This window comes from Micrasema longulum, unplaced genomic scaffold, assembly GCF_059751315.1.
Source record: "Micrasema longulum isolate JH-2025_06_02 unplaced genomic scaffold, ASM5975131v1 h1tg001308l, whole genome shotgun sequence".
NCBI classification, from domain to species: Eukaryota; Metazoa; Arthropoda; class Insecta; order Trichoptera; family Brachycentridae; genus Micrasema; species Micrasema longulum.
Window position 1 is genome coordinate 229,253 of NW_028278495.1, and position 16,608 is coordinate 245,860.

Consider the following 16,608-nt stretch of genomic DNA (forward strand, 5'->3'; position numbering starts at 1 on the left):
CTAACATAAGCCATACAGTTGTGGAGCAGTTGATTCAGCATTGGTATGGGCGAATGAGACAATCCATTTTACTTCTACCTAGCTCCACTATTCATTTTTTTATAGCCTTTTTAAACATTTTCTCATTACTAATTGCTTTTATAGATAGTGGAAGTAGGTTATAGATTTTCATAATTTAAAAAAATATATTTTTATGGATGAAAACGTTTTTCGCAATATCCATATTAATTTGGTAAATAAAATTAATTACAATTAATTACAATTAAATACAATTAATTTTTATTGGTCTTTGTAGTATGCGATATTTCCTTTTTATAAGTCAATTCAGAGCAAAAAGTGACTTGCACCATTCTTTCCCTGCAGGCTACATATTTCATTTGAAATTTATTGTAACTGAGATGAAAAAAAAATGAGGATGGAAGATGGATTTATAGGCACAAAGTTGAGGCGTATTTATTACAGAGTCAATCAATAGCGTAACAGAGAATAACCGGGTAAATGTTTTACTTAAGTAACTGAGCATTTAGGCTACAAGCGAGAACTGACTATGAAAAAAAAAACATGTAGACATACTGTTTAATAATTCCTTTTCCATAATTAATGCAAATAAACATTCAATTTAGCCTTGTTATAGCGAAATAAATTTAAAATGAAATTATACAGTTTTGGTACTGCACTCCCCATTGTTCTATCTCCATAGTAGTTCTTCTGTCGTGGCACCGTCAGCTGCTGTGCCGATACTTGTCGGGTCACGATCTGGTGGGTGACTTTGGATTTAAAACTGCGATCGAGGAAATGATCTGTCTTTATATTATACTCATTTGTCAGCTATTTCTTTTCCGTCCAAGCTGCTAGACATTGAAATGAGCTACCTCTTTATATAAAAAACACCCCTTCTCTTTCCACCTTCAAGAAACGCCTGAAACATTACTATAAACAAACAAACAAACAAACACAGGACAGTCAAAACTACTACATAATGGACTTAAACACTACAACGACCTACCTTACTACTTGAAAACTTTTAATGGAGACAAATTTAAAATCAATCTGAAAAAGCACATGATGACTGAACTAACTAGACTAGACGAGACATAAAATTACTAGACAATATTAAATTTCTAATGTAACCCTAACGGGTTTTTTTAAATTGTAAATAAATTTAAAAATAAATATATATACCATAATCCTGAACTCCCTGTATTTCACTGTTTTTTTTTTTAAATATATATTTTTATCCCTTTTCTTTCCTTGGTTTCTCTTTCTCTCTTCTTCCAAACTCATTATCTGATTCCACATTCCTCACCCTTCAAAATGTTTATCAGATATAAGGCGATTATATATATCTAGAATAATTATGTTAGTGAAAGCAAATTATTCTACCGAATCCTAAAATGTACACTCCCACACCACCAGAAGTCAAATTAAAGGATGGATCATAGGGTCTACCACAAACTCTGAATTCGGGCAAAGAAATTTCAGGTTTCTGGGCCCCAAAATATTCAATATGTTACCCAACATTACAAAACCATGACAAGAATTCAATTAAATAAATTTGTAATAAAATAGTTACTAGATTTAGGTAAAGAAAAATCGGAAAATTTACAAAATAAACGTTAAATGATAAATGGTATAAATAGTATAACTTAATAAAAAATCAACTGGTACGTACTCATATTATTGTTTATTTTTGCATAAAAATGTCTGTCTCAAAACAGGTTGTACCTAGTTAGGCAGACTTGACATAATCCAGAGAAATCTATTCCATAAGAATGTATGTAGTAGATAAAGAATTTGTAATTTTTGTTAATAAACCATTATTATTATGAATGTTATTTTTTAAAGTTGAAATGTGCAGCCTTTATCTTCCAATTTATAAAAAACAGCTGTTATTTTTAATCAATTAGGTTATTTTAATGAATGTATATTTTTAATATATATATTTTCGTTTTTTAATACTCATTTACGACACACTTTTTCCAGTTTGTTTTTTGGTTGGCTGGAAAATTTTGCTTTAAGCAATAAATCCACCAAAGTACTTATTCTTCGTGCTTATAATTTTAAATAAATAAATAAAAATAAATTTTATCTTTGAATAAACTGAATGATGCTAAGTAAATTATAAATATGTATTTTTAAACATTGCTAATCGAAAAACCAAATTATTTATTATTCTGTTTACTAAGTTAAATATTGTACCATATAAAAGTATTACTCATCATTATTCTCTTTCTGCACCTAATGGTGGATAGGGCACTGTATTGGTACACCAATGGCAGCGTATCTCGATCATCTTTGTTACATGAAGGTAAAGTTATCAGTCTTACGCTTCGGGTGCCATTCTAGGGACTATGAAATATTTTAGTGTAAGAACACTCGTTAAAAAATATCTCTAATCAACCATGTCTGTAATCGCACCCCAGACTTCTTGCATGGTAGGCAAATGCACTGACCATTGCACCACGAGGCCGACTAATACAATTATTTCATTTTTTCTCTCAAAATTTATTTCTAAATTGAATAATGAAATTATTGAAAAAATACATTTTAATTTTAGGTTCATGATTTTAACTTTCCTCCGTGTATAATTGAATAACTTATCTGTTTTGCACTTTTTGATATGCTTTTAATTTTATTTTGTAAATTAAAATGTCATAATATTTATAGATGCATTGATTTTAGTATAGAAGAGTCCCGACTTAATACGGAATTTTTTAACAAGTCGGGACATAAAAAAATATAATTATCCTAAAATAAAATTATATATTGTGTGCATTAAATGTCGTGTTATAAGCCATTAGCCCTTTAAATGCCATAACTCCTATATTCCTCTTAAATCTTTCTTGTGTTATATGGTAATTTTGACATTTATTGCACCAAAAAAGGAAACACTTTTGGGAAGGGAATACGAAAATCCAGGCATCTACAGGGCTTATGGCCTGTCACCAGTTGGTTTGAATAGCCATTTTTATACCCAGTGTGACATTCACCATTCTGTCTATATTTGAACGTCTGTATTCCTTTCAATTCTTCCATCTACTGATGTTTTCTCTTTAACTCTACCGTCATCAACTAACTTAGTTCAGTGTGACATTCCATAACTCTATTAAATGTCGCACTTAATTCAAAAAACAGTTTTTTTTACTTATGGGACCTTTTACGAGAGATGCATTTTAAACAAACATAAACGCAGTATTAATGAATAAATATAATATGCAACTGTTCGTTTATTATATCAAAACATAAAAATTAATATAAAAGTAATATTAAATTGTAAAATGAAATAAACATTTATGTAAATAAAAATGTTCATATAACGTGTGGCTAAGGAATTAAAAAACAAAGGCACTTTGAAGTTGATGTATACTTCATTAGTGAGAAGCCAGTTAGAGTATAACTCTACAATATGGACTCCTTACTAAAACTGTCACCAAAACTCTCTTGAAAGAGTCCAAAAAAATTTCTTACGGTACATAAGTTTTAAGCTTAGAATCAGTCATGAATTTTTAAATTACGATTTTTTACTAAAAACATTAAATTTTTTAAAACGTAACGATAGAAGAAAAATTATAGACCTTTTAAATTTATTCAAAATTGTAAATTCAATATGGGATTGCCCTGAACTATTATCAACTTCAGGGTTCCTGGAAGAATGACTAGAGAGGTGCCACCGTTTTGTAGCAATAATTCACGGACAGTGTATACTTGTAATGCCGTATTAAACAGGCTTGATGAACTCGGCAATAGTTATTCCCACGTATCAGATATATTTAGTGTGGGGTATTGTTCCTATAGAATAAACCTTTTGAACTTTTTCAGCCTTCTTCAGCCCTTTACAGCTTTTTTTTTTTTTTGAACAGCCGGATGAATCTCACCCACGTGATAAAGGTTTCAGCTCATTTACTTCACAAAAGTCAACCGATGGAAGAGTTGAGGAAATGTGGATGTTCAAACATGGGCAGAATGGTGAATGTTACACAGTGTGTAAAGCGTTATTCCCACGTATCCGATATATTTGGTGTGGGGTATTGTTCCTACAGAACAAACCTTTTGAGCTTTTGCAAAGATGGTGAATGGTAATAATATTTATTTATTCATGCATTTTATAATATATACAGTTTTTTGTTCACTTTGCCCAGCTGAGCTGTATGAAACAGTACTTATGATTTTCTTGTTGTATTACTGTAGAATGTTTCATTATTTAATTTTGTTTTTTACATTTATCCTTGAATTGTTTAAACTTTCTAATGAATATGCTTTATAATTTTAAGGTTATTTTTTTAAATATAAATCTTATATAATTTTTGGGTTTAATTTTTTTTATAAATCTTGGGTTTAAGAAAATTTATGTTTTTAAAAAAAAAAAATACTAAGCCAAATATGTTAGTATTATAATTTTTTGTAAAAGGCAGATTTGCCGTTTATGTTGATTTCATATTCAACAATTTTTTTGTTCAGATAACAAATATAAGTATACAATATTACTACTTAATACAAGTTTTATATTAATTAAATAAATAAATTTACATTAACGTTTCCCATTACGTAAAAGAAAAAAAAAATGTGTTAATAATGGGGAGTATCGTCTTACAATTGTTCGTTTATTTTATTTTTAATTATTAATATTTTTAGGATAACATGTAAATTCCAAAAAAAAATACCAACGGTGTTTAAAAAATTACAAGCAGTGCTACACAAAAACGAATTATAAACGTAACTTTTCACTTCTTCCTTAAATATATTGTATTCCCGACTGCGCTTTTCATTTTCTTTGTTCATAAAAATATTTAAAGAAAAATATTCCTCTATAAGTATAATGATGTTGTGCTGTAGTTGTTTTTAATTTGGAAATTAAGATATTACCACCTGTTCTAGGCCGCGTCCTCACGTTTTGTGACCTAGAAACACTTCTATTTATTTTGTCTTTATGTATTTAAATTTAAATTTGACATTTATCGTATTTACTGCATTTTGTGGTTACCTATTGTACTAGTATTGTAGGAGACTTGTCGCACATTATTCATTCAGTGTGTATCCGTTAAATTTTAAAATAAAATGCTTTTTTTCGGAATACGGTTTTAAAATACATATGCAATATATATATACATTCAAGAGCGGGCATATTGCCGTAGGGCAGTTTCTTTCTACCTACCCAAACCGTTCGGTTTAAGAAAATTACAAGTACATGGACATATTGAATATTATTTATTTTTATTTATTTATTTATACTTTAACAATGTTTGTATTAATTTTTTATACACAATAATGTTTCCTCACTGGGGTGTCCCGTGCCAAGGGAAACATTTTACAATAAGTAAAACATGCCTTATATTAGTTATTTAACAAAGGTAACATAATAATAAAACAAAAACGTAATCAATCTAACCAACCTAATTATCATTAACATAATAAGCAATATAAACTAAAATAATCATAGAAAACACAACCAATTTATATAGACCTGTGGACCAAATTTCACTAAGAGTACATTTTTTTTACCTATTTGGCTTGATCCACTCATGCTTTTATACAGAATTAAAAACAAAGATTAATTAAATAAATAAAAAATGTTAATAATTGACACTATACTATGAAGAGAGGAGAGGGGATGGAAAGGAAATAAGAATGTTTAAAGAACAACTTAAATATTTTGGTAGTGACATTACAATCTTGACTGAAATGTAAAAAAAGAAAAATGTAATATTATAATATTTTATGTCAACCATGTCGGGAATCAAACCCGAGATCTCTAGCATGGTAGGCAAGCGCGCTGACCACTACACCACTAGGCCGACATATATAATTAAATAAACATATTTAGCAACAGTATTTTGAGTTTGTCCAAATTTTTGTGGACAAGAACTGGATTCAACTTCCTGGGGAGATTGCAATTTTAACATATTACTACGATGAAGAAGAGGTTTCAGCTCCTCAACTTTACAAACATCAACAGATGAAAGGATTGAAGAAACAAAAATGTTCTAAAATGGGCTGAATGGTGTAAAGTGACCACTTAAACCAGCCAACGACAGGTCATAAGCCCTGTAGACGCCCAGACTTCTATATTGCCTTCTCTAAGATGTTCTTCATCTCTTTTGTAATATGTTTATATATATTTGGGTCAACAATTTATTGCCAAGCCCTATTTTCAAAAAAAGATTAAAGAATCTTCTTCAATGTTTATCCTAGTGTTTTAAATTCTTGAGGTGTTTTTTTCTGAACGTAAAAAAACGCGAAAGTCTGAAAGTCGCTACGCAAAACCTACTTTTTAGGATTATATTCGCCTGTACAATTTGTCACTTGGCAAAGGGATGGGGGTGGAAGTAAAGATACGGTGTCAAAGTATTTTATCCCTTGTGACAATATATTAGCATTGTCAGCGTTTTCCAGTTGTGAATATTATTTCTGGGCGTTTTATCATTTGACTTTTCTTTTAGCCACTTTCCCGGGAGTTAAGGAGACAGCCTTTGGTTTAAAATGTCTCTAGTCACGCCATGGTTGATTCTTATTTCGTATTTTTTAAATATGAACGATACAGAGTATAAAGGATGGATGTCAATATTTATATACTTTAAACCAATCTGACAGTGGTTTACATTTTTTATCAATTGAATCGGCATTTACATCGTAACACTTCACTACAAATTATTATTTTTTTGAAAATGTTTTTAGTATGTAATGGTCAGCGCGTTTGCCTACCATGCAAGAGACCTCGTGTTCGATTCCCGAAATGGTTGTTATGAAATGTTTATTTAAAGGGGTGTTTTAAAAATAATATTTTCAGGCGTTGCCTAGTATGTGGGTGAAATAATTCAATTAGATGCATCTCACCCGCATAAATAATGGTTTCAGCTCTTTAACTTCACAAACATCCACAGATGAAAGAATTGAAGGAATATAGATGTTTAAATATAGGCAGAATGGTGAATGTTACACAGTGTGTAAAGTGGCCACTTAAACCAGCCATTGACAGGTCATAAGCCCTGTAGATGCCTAGACTTCCATATTACCTTCTCTTAAATGTTCTTCATCTCTGTTGTAATATGTTAATATGAACAGCTCCCCAGGGAGTTGAATCCAGTCCTTGTCTACAAAAATTTGGACAAACTCAAAATATTGTAAATAAAATATTTATTACATAAGTTTATTTTAATGTCCAAGATGTAAGAAAATTGAAAAACACAAAAGCTCAAAACTTCATTTTTTGACATTCATCATTGATATCCTGTACCTTTCATATTTTATTTGTAAAGAAATTGAAGAGTCACTGTCGCGCAGTTTTCTATAACTTTTGTGTAACGATAAAGATGTGTTTCTCTTGCCTAGTGGTCTAAATATGTAGTTGAATTAAAATTGTTGGGGGAAGAATTAAAATTAAATAAGTCAAGGTAAATGTCATAAACATCCTGTAAACGTGTACGTCGCAGGGGCGAGTCTTCAAAATAAGTGATTATGCACAGCTTACCATTATATTTGACTTTCGATAATAATGTTTTTTAGGAACCTTTGGTCTTTAATATCGTGCTTTCTCATTAGAACATAAATATTTATGGAACATAAATAAAATAATTGTTATTTATTTTAAATCACCACCTCCGTTTTATCTACTTATAAAAAAAATATGAAGTGCGCCCAGCGCCCAGCCCGTTCTCAGTGAACGATGAAACCAGCCAATTACCTTAGCTTATTACTCCGTACAAAAAAGTTCACTATATTTTACATCTTTGACCCAAGTCAGCTTTTTAAGACAAGCTTGCAGATTACAAACATTATTTGAAAATTCTCTACTTGGAAACTAGTATTTCGAACATTATTTCCGAAGGACTATTTTTCTTTGATAGGATGCCGTTGACATATTATGTATCAGTTAAGACATGTGGCGTTCGCCGTGGTCGTTTTTGGCATTGTGCATTTTGAAAGGAATCGGCCAGTGCTCAGCGTTGACACTGAAATCATAATGGAAATATCTGAACAATTTCATTGTGGTATTTGTTGATAAACTTTTGTTCAAGTATTATATAAAAATAGTGAAGAGTAAATCTATGTTTATCGCGTGGTTAATAATAATTGTTGTGTGAGTTGATTTTCACAGAACCACAGAAAAATTAATCTTTTATAATTTGTGCGAACATATTTTGTACCTATATGTAGGTACACATTAATTAACATTTTTTTGTAGATTACCTATAAAATAAATCACGGCTCGCCATTAATGTATCGTATACCCTATACACATGTGTGGATTGAAGATTTTCTTTTTCAACGCTTTAAATGTGTTTTTTACACATTAAATACTCTTGTATATTTTTTACTGCAAAAGCAGAAAATCCTGCAGTTTTTTTCAGTAAACTAAAATTAATTTCAGTCCTTAAAGGGAGTTATTAAGATTAACATATTACAAATGAGATTAAGAACATCTTAGAGAAAAATGTACGGAGGCATAGGTATTAACAAGGCTTGTAATCTATCGTTTGCTTTCCAAAGTGTGTAATATCCACCACTTTGCCTATTTTTGAATATCCATATTTTTTTCATTCAAACATAACCAGAATGGTGAGTCCGTAATGCGGTAACTTAAACCAACCAATTAGAGGTCAAAAATCCTGGAAATGTTGGAGTTGTTCCTTTTTCCTTCTTCTTTCCTTCCCATCCCCTCTCCTCTCTCAAAGTATATTTTTTTAGTTAATTTAAGAGAAATATCATATACTACAAATACCGATAGAAATATGTAAAATAAATTAAGAATTACAATATATTAGTTTGTCCAAATGTTCGTAGACAAGAGACTGGATTTCCCTTTTTTTAATGTATTCTCCATCCCTGTTGTAATTTGTTTAATTAAGAATAATGAATTTTTTTCTAAAGTATTTTATCGGTATTTGTAGTATGTGATATTTCCCCAATAGGCTTGTATTCTAAAATTGTGATTTTTCCGAGATCATCATCTAATCATCATTTAATCGGGTTGTGGTCCTGTGGCTAGTGTCTCGGACTCACGGATCAAAGGTCTGTGGTTCGAATCCTACTCTACCCCAACTTGATTCCATTTTCAAATAGTGAGTTATTTACAACTCGTTGATGCAGAAAACGAGGAAGACCGAGAAAGACATGGCACGATCAAGTCCATCAAATACTTGAAGATGGACATGTCAAAAGTAGGAATAATCGGCGTGCGTGCATAAGAAGATGTATGAATGTAGAGGAAGCGAGGTATGTATGCCAGGATAGAGTGTTATGGCGTTCTATCCTCTCTGCCTACCCCTACGGGGAAACGGCGTGATGGTTTGTTGTTGTTGTTGTTGAAAATGGCCCTTAAAATGAAATATTTGGGTAAATCAAAAGAACGCAAATATTTCTTTCTTTGAAAAAAAAAAATCATGCTCTCAAATTGCTCTCATATCATATTTAGTCATTTTTGCATTGAATTGATGTTCCGTGTAACTTTTTTCATTATTTTTACTGTGAGTTGTTGTTATTTTTAAATCAGGTTGTATTCCGAGTTATTTTCATTGTAAGGCCATGTTTTAAGTCTTTGTTAAAGTCGTAGACTTACTAAAACTAAAGTTTTGACAAAACTAGAATACAGAACGTACCAAGCAGTGGTTATCTGTGACATGAAGCTATATACATCTCGTGTATTACATAAAACAAACGACTACATAGATATGTTCACCGTCTTTACATTCATCGGTTTTTGAACGAATTTTGGTGTTACCATTTTGCTATTTCCTCGTAAAAATGCTAAGCAGGCAGATGAATGAAACACTATATCGTCTTTGCACGTAAAATATGACTTATGTGAAAATTGAACGAAGTTAAGTAAAATATATATATTTTTATTTTTTAAATAAAAATATCAGTTGTTATATAAAAATAAAAAATATAAAAAATAGTGCATAGATCCAGTTTAAGTTTTTCATAAATATAAAGAAAGAACATGTTACACAGTAAAGAGAAAATAAATAAATTATGTAAGACATGAGAAAAAAAAGATCTCGTAAGAAGGTCAAGGGATGAGGAAATAGAGTGGAGGAGTGGAGAAGAGGGATTTATATAATATAGTTGATTAATTCAAAATTTCGATATTATAATAAAATAAACATAATTAAAGGTTTGTTCCCCGAATAACATATTACTTCGGAGAGCGAACATTAAATTGCGTTGTTCCAAGATTGTTCAATGATCTCCCACAAACCATCATTAACATGAAAGATCTTCAAATGAAAAAAAAAGAACTGAAGAAATATCTTCTAGATACTTTATAGTGCCTGTTTATAAATAAATTTGTAAAATATGAATAAAATAAATGTAATATAAACCTGTCATAAAAAAAATGTGTACCACCGAAAAGTCTTTAGACTTAGTGGGTAACAAATTCTTGTATGTATTTTTTAAATTAAAAAATTAACGCTACTCTGCAGCACTAAAACTAAAAGAAACAAAAACTTATTACACACTGACAAATATTTCATTTTACAGTCTTTCAAAAAGCTTTTTTTTGAAGTCACAAAATTTTGTATTAAAAATATCTAAATGGGGACAAAGTAAATTAAATTTGGAGCAGCTACGATAAATAAACGAGTTTTGAACATATTTTTTTGGGCAATGAATTAAAAAAAAAATGAACTTATCGTGTTGACTTTACGGGACAATTGATTGAAATACGCTCCAAGAGATATGGATCCCATATACCTAAGTTAAGTCTAAATTTGAAATGGCGTAATCTGCCGGTCTAAAAGTAATTATATTTTAGTTACATACAATTTATAGTTTTTAACAGAAATACCTGTTAAACATATTGATTTTATCTAATTAATGGTTTTTTGTTTTTTAATTATTGCTCGATTAAAAAAAAACATTCGTTTTAAAATGGCAAAATCGTACGATTTTCTAATGCCGCGTTCGTTTTTCCCGACTACAGCCTTAATGTGAATTCTAAATTACTTAAAAATGACCTAGAAGAGAACAAATAATAATAATTCGTTTTCTTTCCAGATTCCGATGACTCACTGCACAGCCTCCGACTGCCAGTACGCATTCTGCTAGCTCAGCGCCTAGTAGCTTCAGGAGGACAAGACGACAGCCCTGACACATGGAAACCAAGGCCTCGCAGTCCGTCATCGACAGAATAACAATCAAAACGGTCAGACGAAAAAACGGCTGCAAGGAGGCGCCATCGATACCGCCAACAGATCACTCGTAAAAAGAAAGAAGGTACTCTGAATGCAGACAGTAAGAGGGCAATAAGGCGGAGAAGAAAGAAGTAACAGACATATCTACGTGTTGTAAGTTAGCTACGTAGTGATAAAGGTAGATTTTTTACAAGCAAGGATCATAGAAAAAGAAGCGTCAGTCTGTCATATCGTACCTCTAAGAAACATCACATCTGTTACAATCTGCACAGAGCAGTTGAAATGCGCCCAGGAAAAGCTCCCTAGGAAATATTTAGATAGTTTTATGAGAATTGTTGCTGTTACGTTTGGTCAATTTTCTGGTCAATTGTGTGATAAAGACTCGGTTAATCAATTTGTTATCCTAAATTATTTGATTTCGTTGATTGAATAATTCACTGTTACTTGTTTTAAAGTAAACTGTTAATAATAATTAATTAAATAAGTGACGTATGTTGAATAATTCTAGTAAGTGCACGTAGATGACAACCATTTGTTTTTTTTGATGGTGGTTAATTGTTCGTTCGCAAGAGTTGTTTTCTTCATGAAGATTATCGATTGAAGTTAATATTGTTAAATACACCCTGGTTTGACTTTATTTGGTAATCGATCAGGATGGGATTTGTTGTACGACAGTGTATACGGATGATAATATTGACTTGCGTTTACTAGCGTACCGTTAAAAATCCTCGATTTAAAATATATTTTTTTAAGTTTTTGGGCCAAAATTAAAGACGCCTAAAATATGGTGTCCAAATTATGATATTAAACAGTCGTGCCAAACATTTAAAGCTTCAAACGATTTGTCATCTTCTAAATAAAACAATTAGACTAAGAGTGTAACAAAAAGCTTAAAATAGTAGAAATAAATTTAACAAATCTTCCACAATTCGCCTCGTACTTATAACGCCTCGAGAGCTTCCTAGTAGCGACAGTAAGAAGAGATAGCCGGTGAATCTGACAAGTCTGTAATCAAGAAGAGAATAGAAGATATCAGTTGAAATTAGAAAGTAGATAATAGTGTTAGATTTTTAAGCAATTTGAAAAGAAAACAGACCAAAAGCTGATGAAAGAGAAAGGATAAACCGCTGCGAATTTAAGCATCCAAGAAAACGCACAAATTAATTATTCTGGAGGTATTTTTGATAGGCGGAATACCTAATATTTGGGATGTTTGCTCCTGCCGGAATTTGAAGTCGCTAAAGACAAAAAAACATAGAAGTTTCAAGAAGAAACTTTAAATAGGACTTCAGACGATTTTTTTTGCTAAATTGTAAGGAAAAAAGATCAAGCACCATAGCCTGGTCTTTTTATAGAACTCACAGCAAGATTCTGGAGCTATTGATAGGAATAACAATTGAAGCAATAATAATAATTGAGAAGGCCAGCGCGGGGCCGCTCGAGGAGAGGGTGTTGGAGGGGAAGACGTCCAGGGCCAGGCCCGCGGGGCGATGGCGGGCAGCGGCGCGGGCGGCGGGCGCGGGCGGTGAGGCCATGCGCGCGCAGATGGGCTGGGTGCTGCTACTGGTGTTGCCGCTGCTGCTGGCGGCGCTGCTGGGCGCCACGGCCACTGGCGCCGTGGCGGGCTGCCCGGGCTGCGCGAGGCCGAGACCGGTGGACTCCATCAGGTGAGGCATCCTTTCGCATCTGCATTGTTCGAATGCCAAAGGATTAGAATCGGTTTAGTGTTTTGAGCATACAGTTAGTCGCAATGGCGTACCCCGAAGGCGGATATTGAACGTATTACAGAGTTGACTGTGGACGAATGACAGAGACGTTCGGACTTCCCTCCAAAGCGTAGATGAACTTATTTCTTTATCCTGACGCGAGGGCGAGCGTTTACACTTTGTATCCCGGAGCCGTGTAAACACGTGATTATTTAACCATGCGTTGTGTACCGGTCCCGTGTTTTCAAGTGGTTTAGGAAAGATGATAATATCCGACAAAAACCCTTCATATCGTTTGCCAGATTTGCTGTAAAAGGGGTTATGAACGCAGTGGAGTTAAACTAAATTATAGTCGCGGTTTTTAAAAGAGTAACTCTTTAATAAGCAAAAAAGTGTTTTTAGTGTGAGGGAAACTGACTGCAAGACCCACAGTCTTTAAAATAGTTTTCGGGTGTGTGAAGAGAGTGCTTACAACATATCAGCCTCTATCAGCTTACTGATTTAGCTTTAAATCTACTTTTCTTCACTTTTATTCGCTGAGATTTTTTTCCTATATAAGTACTCTGGTATAACGCATGTACCTTATAGATTTACTCCTTTTTTATGTAATTTTTAAAGATTGCAACAATGTTTATGCATTTAAAGATTGGAGTACGCAATATTTATTTAAATTCTAAATTCTAATACGAATCGTATTCTTTGACAGGCTGGAGGCGATAAAACTCCAGATACTAACCAAACTGGGTCTCAAAGCCAAACCCCAAGTAAAGCGCGCCTTGCCCCGAGACCTGGTCCTGGCGACGTTATCCAGAGCGGGTGGGGTTCCCAGCCAGGAGACGTTTGACTATCACCAGCAACAGTACTCCTCATCCTCGTCAACGACATCTTCAGATGACGAGGCGTACTCAGACTACGATGACTTTTATGGAAGAACGAGCGAGATCATCACGTTCGCGGAGCAAGGTTTGTCTTTGAGGAAAATTGAAGATGAGTATTGGAGTTGCATGGAAATTTTGTAGTTATGTGTCTTTTGTATCATTTATCTTTTGATCCACATGCAGAACTATAAGGAATCTAAAAAACTAATATAATATATATTTCTAGATTTTAACAGCTTTTCAGATACTGATAGCGTTTATCTAACTTGATTGCAGCATCCTTGTCAGCTTAGATGGTGGATTCTGCAATGCTTAACAATCTAATAGAACGCTTTGCAACGTCCACATCAGTTCAGTTAATGGACGCTGCAATGCGGTCTTAAACTTTGGAGACGCTGAACAGATTTTTAAAAATTAGAAAAACACCATCAATAATTAAATAATGTTTTGTTTTGCTGAATCCAGTGTACCAGTGCTGAATCCAGTGATAACAAATGCTTGGTTTAGTTGCAACAAATAATGCAAGTGGTCAATAGCTTTGTTTTTATTTACAGAAACTGGTCTATCATCTTCAGCGGATGGAGCGATGGATGGTTTTTCAATATTAAATTTCAGCCATTTCTAGGTTGGAAATGTTTTAAGAAGCGTTTCTCATCGTTTCTTTTTGAAATTACTTGGAACATGTCATTATGCATGACTATTTTAGGCTATTTTCTTGTTTTTCATCTAGGTGGAAGCTGTGATCTTCAATTATTCCTTTCTTTCTATAAAGAAAAATAGTACGTAGTGAAGTTTATTGTTTTAAAAAATCTATTTTTGAAATATCATGATTGAATATCTACGAACAAATATAAGTTATAATAAGATTATTTTTGATTTAAAAACATCTAAAGTAAACAACCGTTATAAAAAAATTAATTCGAGTGTAATCTTATTATTGTATTTTTATATAATCATGTTATTGAATTTCTAATTAGCCATAGTAAAATATTACTTTCACCGTTGCTGGCACCATGTATGTATTTTTAGACACATTTTGATTGTATAATGCATGGGAGCGAAGGGTGTAATTAGGAAATTCACGATGAAAGTAGGCTGAATGCCGTCAAAATGCGATCTTTGTGGTCAAACTATGTACGAAAGTTGCACAAATGTCAAGATTCGTGCATTTTGTAAGGCTGAGACAAGCATTATCGACAAAATCAAGAAAGGGGTGTTACGTTGGTTTGGACATGTAAAGCAAATGGACAGTGAAAGAACAGCCAAAAGGATTCACGATGGTGAATGTTAGTGGATGCAGAAAATATCCATTACGAATGTAGAGAAAACGAGGTATGTATGCAAATACAGAGTGATGTGGCGTTCTATCTTTTGTCTACCCACACGGAGAAACAGCTTAATGGTTCGTTTGTTTATTGAGTTAAAATTTTATTAGATTTTCAGGCCATTCTGATGAAAAATGCGTTCTGGGTTATGCCGGTCATCGTTTGCACTTTTTAACGACGTTTTGGATCGCATTACAGCGTTATTCATAATAGTTGACGTTTTTTTGTGCAGATTTACTTACGAAACGTCATGTAATTAGGATTTGTACAATGTCGTAGTCGTTGCTATAAAAAGCATGTTTATTTATTAACGATCAAAGGGCTTTTATATATACAGAGGTTACAGATTCAAAAACTACTCTTACTCAAATGAAATGCATAAATTATACAATACATCACATACAAATAATATAATCACTAGATCCTCAACACAAAGACAACTTAAACAAATACAAACTAATACCACTTTCGGACAAAGGGATTTTGAGTGTTATTAAATTTAAATCTTTAACCTACTTCAACTGTCTATTAAAACAATTGATAACGAGAAAATGTTCAAAAAGGCTATAAAAAAATGGATAGTGGAACTAGGTAGAAGTGAAATGGATTGTCTAATTCGCCCATACCAATTTTGAATCAACTGCTCCACAGGTGTATAGCTTATGTTAGGTTTTTGTTATTTTCATTGTGTGTTTTGTAATATAAATAATATAGATGTACATAAATACCTTGTTTTTAAAACTGTCTGAATATTTGTTAATTATCTTCGTTTTTTTAAGTTAGTCTTTTTTGTTTATTTTCAATTGCAATTTAAAAAAAGTATATAGTTAAGTGTCCTCGGCACGGGAAACCCCAGTGCAGTCACATTATTTTTATTATTAATTATAGTTTGTGAGCAAAAAATATGAATAAATAAATAAATAAATATTTTCTGCATCACCATCGTGAATCGTTTTAGCCGTTTTTTGCTGTCCATTTGATTTACATGTCCTGTTTAACCAGAGTATTTTATTTGCTTCTGGACCAGCACCTGAAGTGTGAAATTGAGCACCTTACATTTATGTAACAGATGATCGAAATACGCTGTAGTCAGTTTACAAATGGAGTGCTCTATGCATCACTGGGTGCGGAAAGAAAAATGATAATTATGATTTATTTAATTACCGACCGGTTTTGCAAATACACAAGCTCTCTTATAGAGGTATACATCGTCGCGATTCAGGCAAGTTTCGAGTTAAATAGTTAAATTGGAAGCGTTAAATTGTAATGTCTAAGAGGCCAATGTCACTAAGGTAAACTTATAAAAAAGTTAATCCAAATTATTTTTATTTTGATACGTGTAAAGCATTTAAAAAAGACATGTTATAAAACCAACCAGCTAAGGGAAGGTAACCCCGACAGAAAAATCCACCAGAGAAGGCAACGGGAAACCACTCTGGTCACCTTTTCCTAGGAATCACTACGGCGAGTACATCAATAAGCAGTCGTCCTGGCTGCGAAATGTTAAAGTAGCGCAGGACAGATACCAATGCTTTCGCTGTAGTGATCACCAACGTCGGGGGGACCC

The 16,608-nt window shown here is 32.6% G+C and overlaps 1 protein-coding gene across 1 annotated transcript in view; it reads left to right on the forward strand.

The window, feature by feature from the left end:
• LOC148275975 (uncharacterized) overlaps positions 1-13,907 on the forward strand; it is a 171,082-nt gene extending 157,175 nt beyond the window's left edge. The window contains exons 2-4 of the mRNA XM_088234955.1: positions 10,996-12,799; positions 13,545-13,801; positions 13,900-13,907. Coding sequence (XP_088091081.1) covers positions 12,666-12,799; positions 13,545-13,801; positions 13,900-13,907 — 399 coding nt within the window. The 5' untranslated portion in view covers positions 10,996-12,665. The remainder of the gene's footprint in view (positions 1-10,995; positions 12,800-13,544; positions 13,802-13,899) is intronic.
• The last annotated feature ends 2,701 nt before the right edge of the window (positions 13,908-16,608 follow it).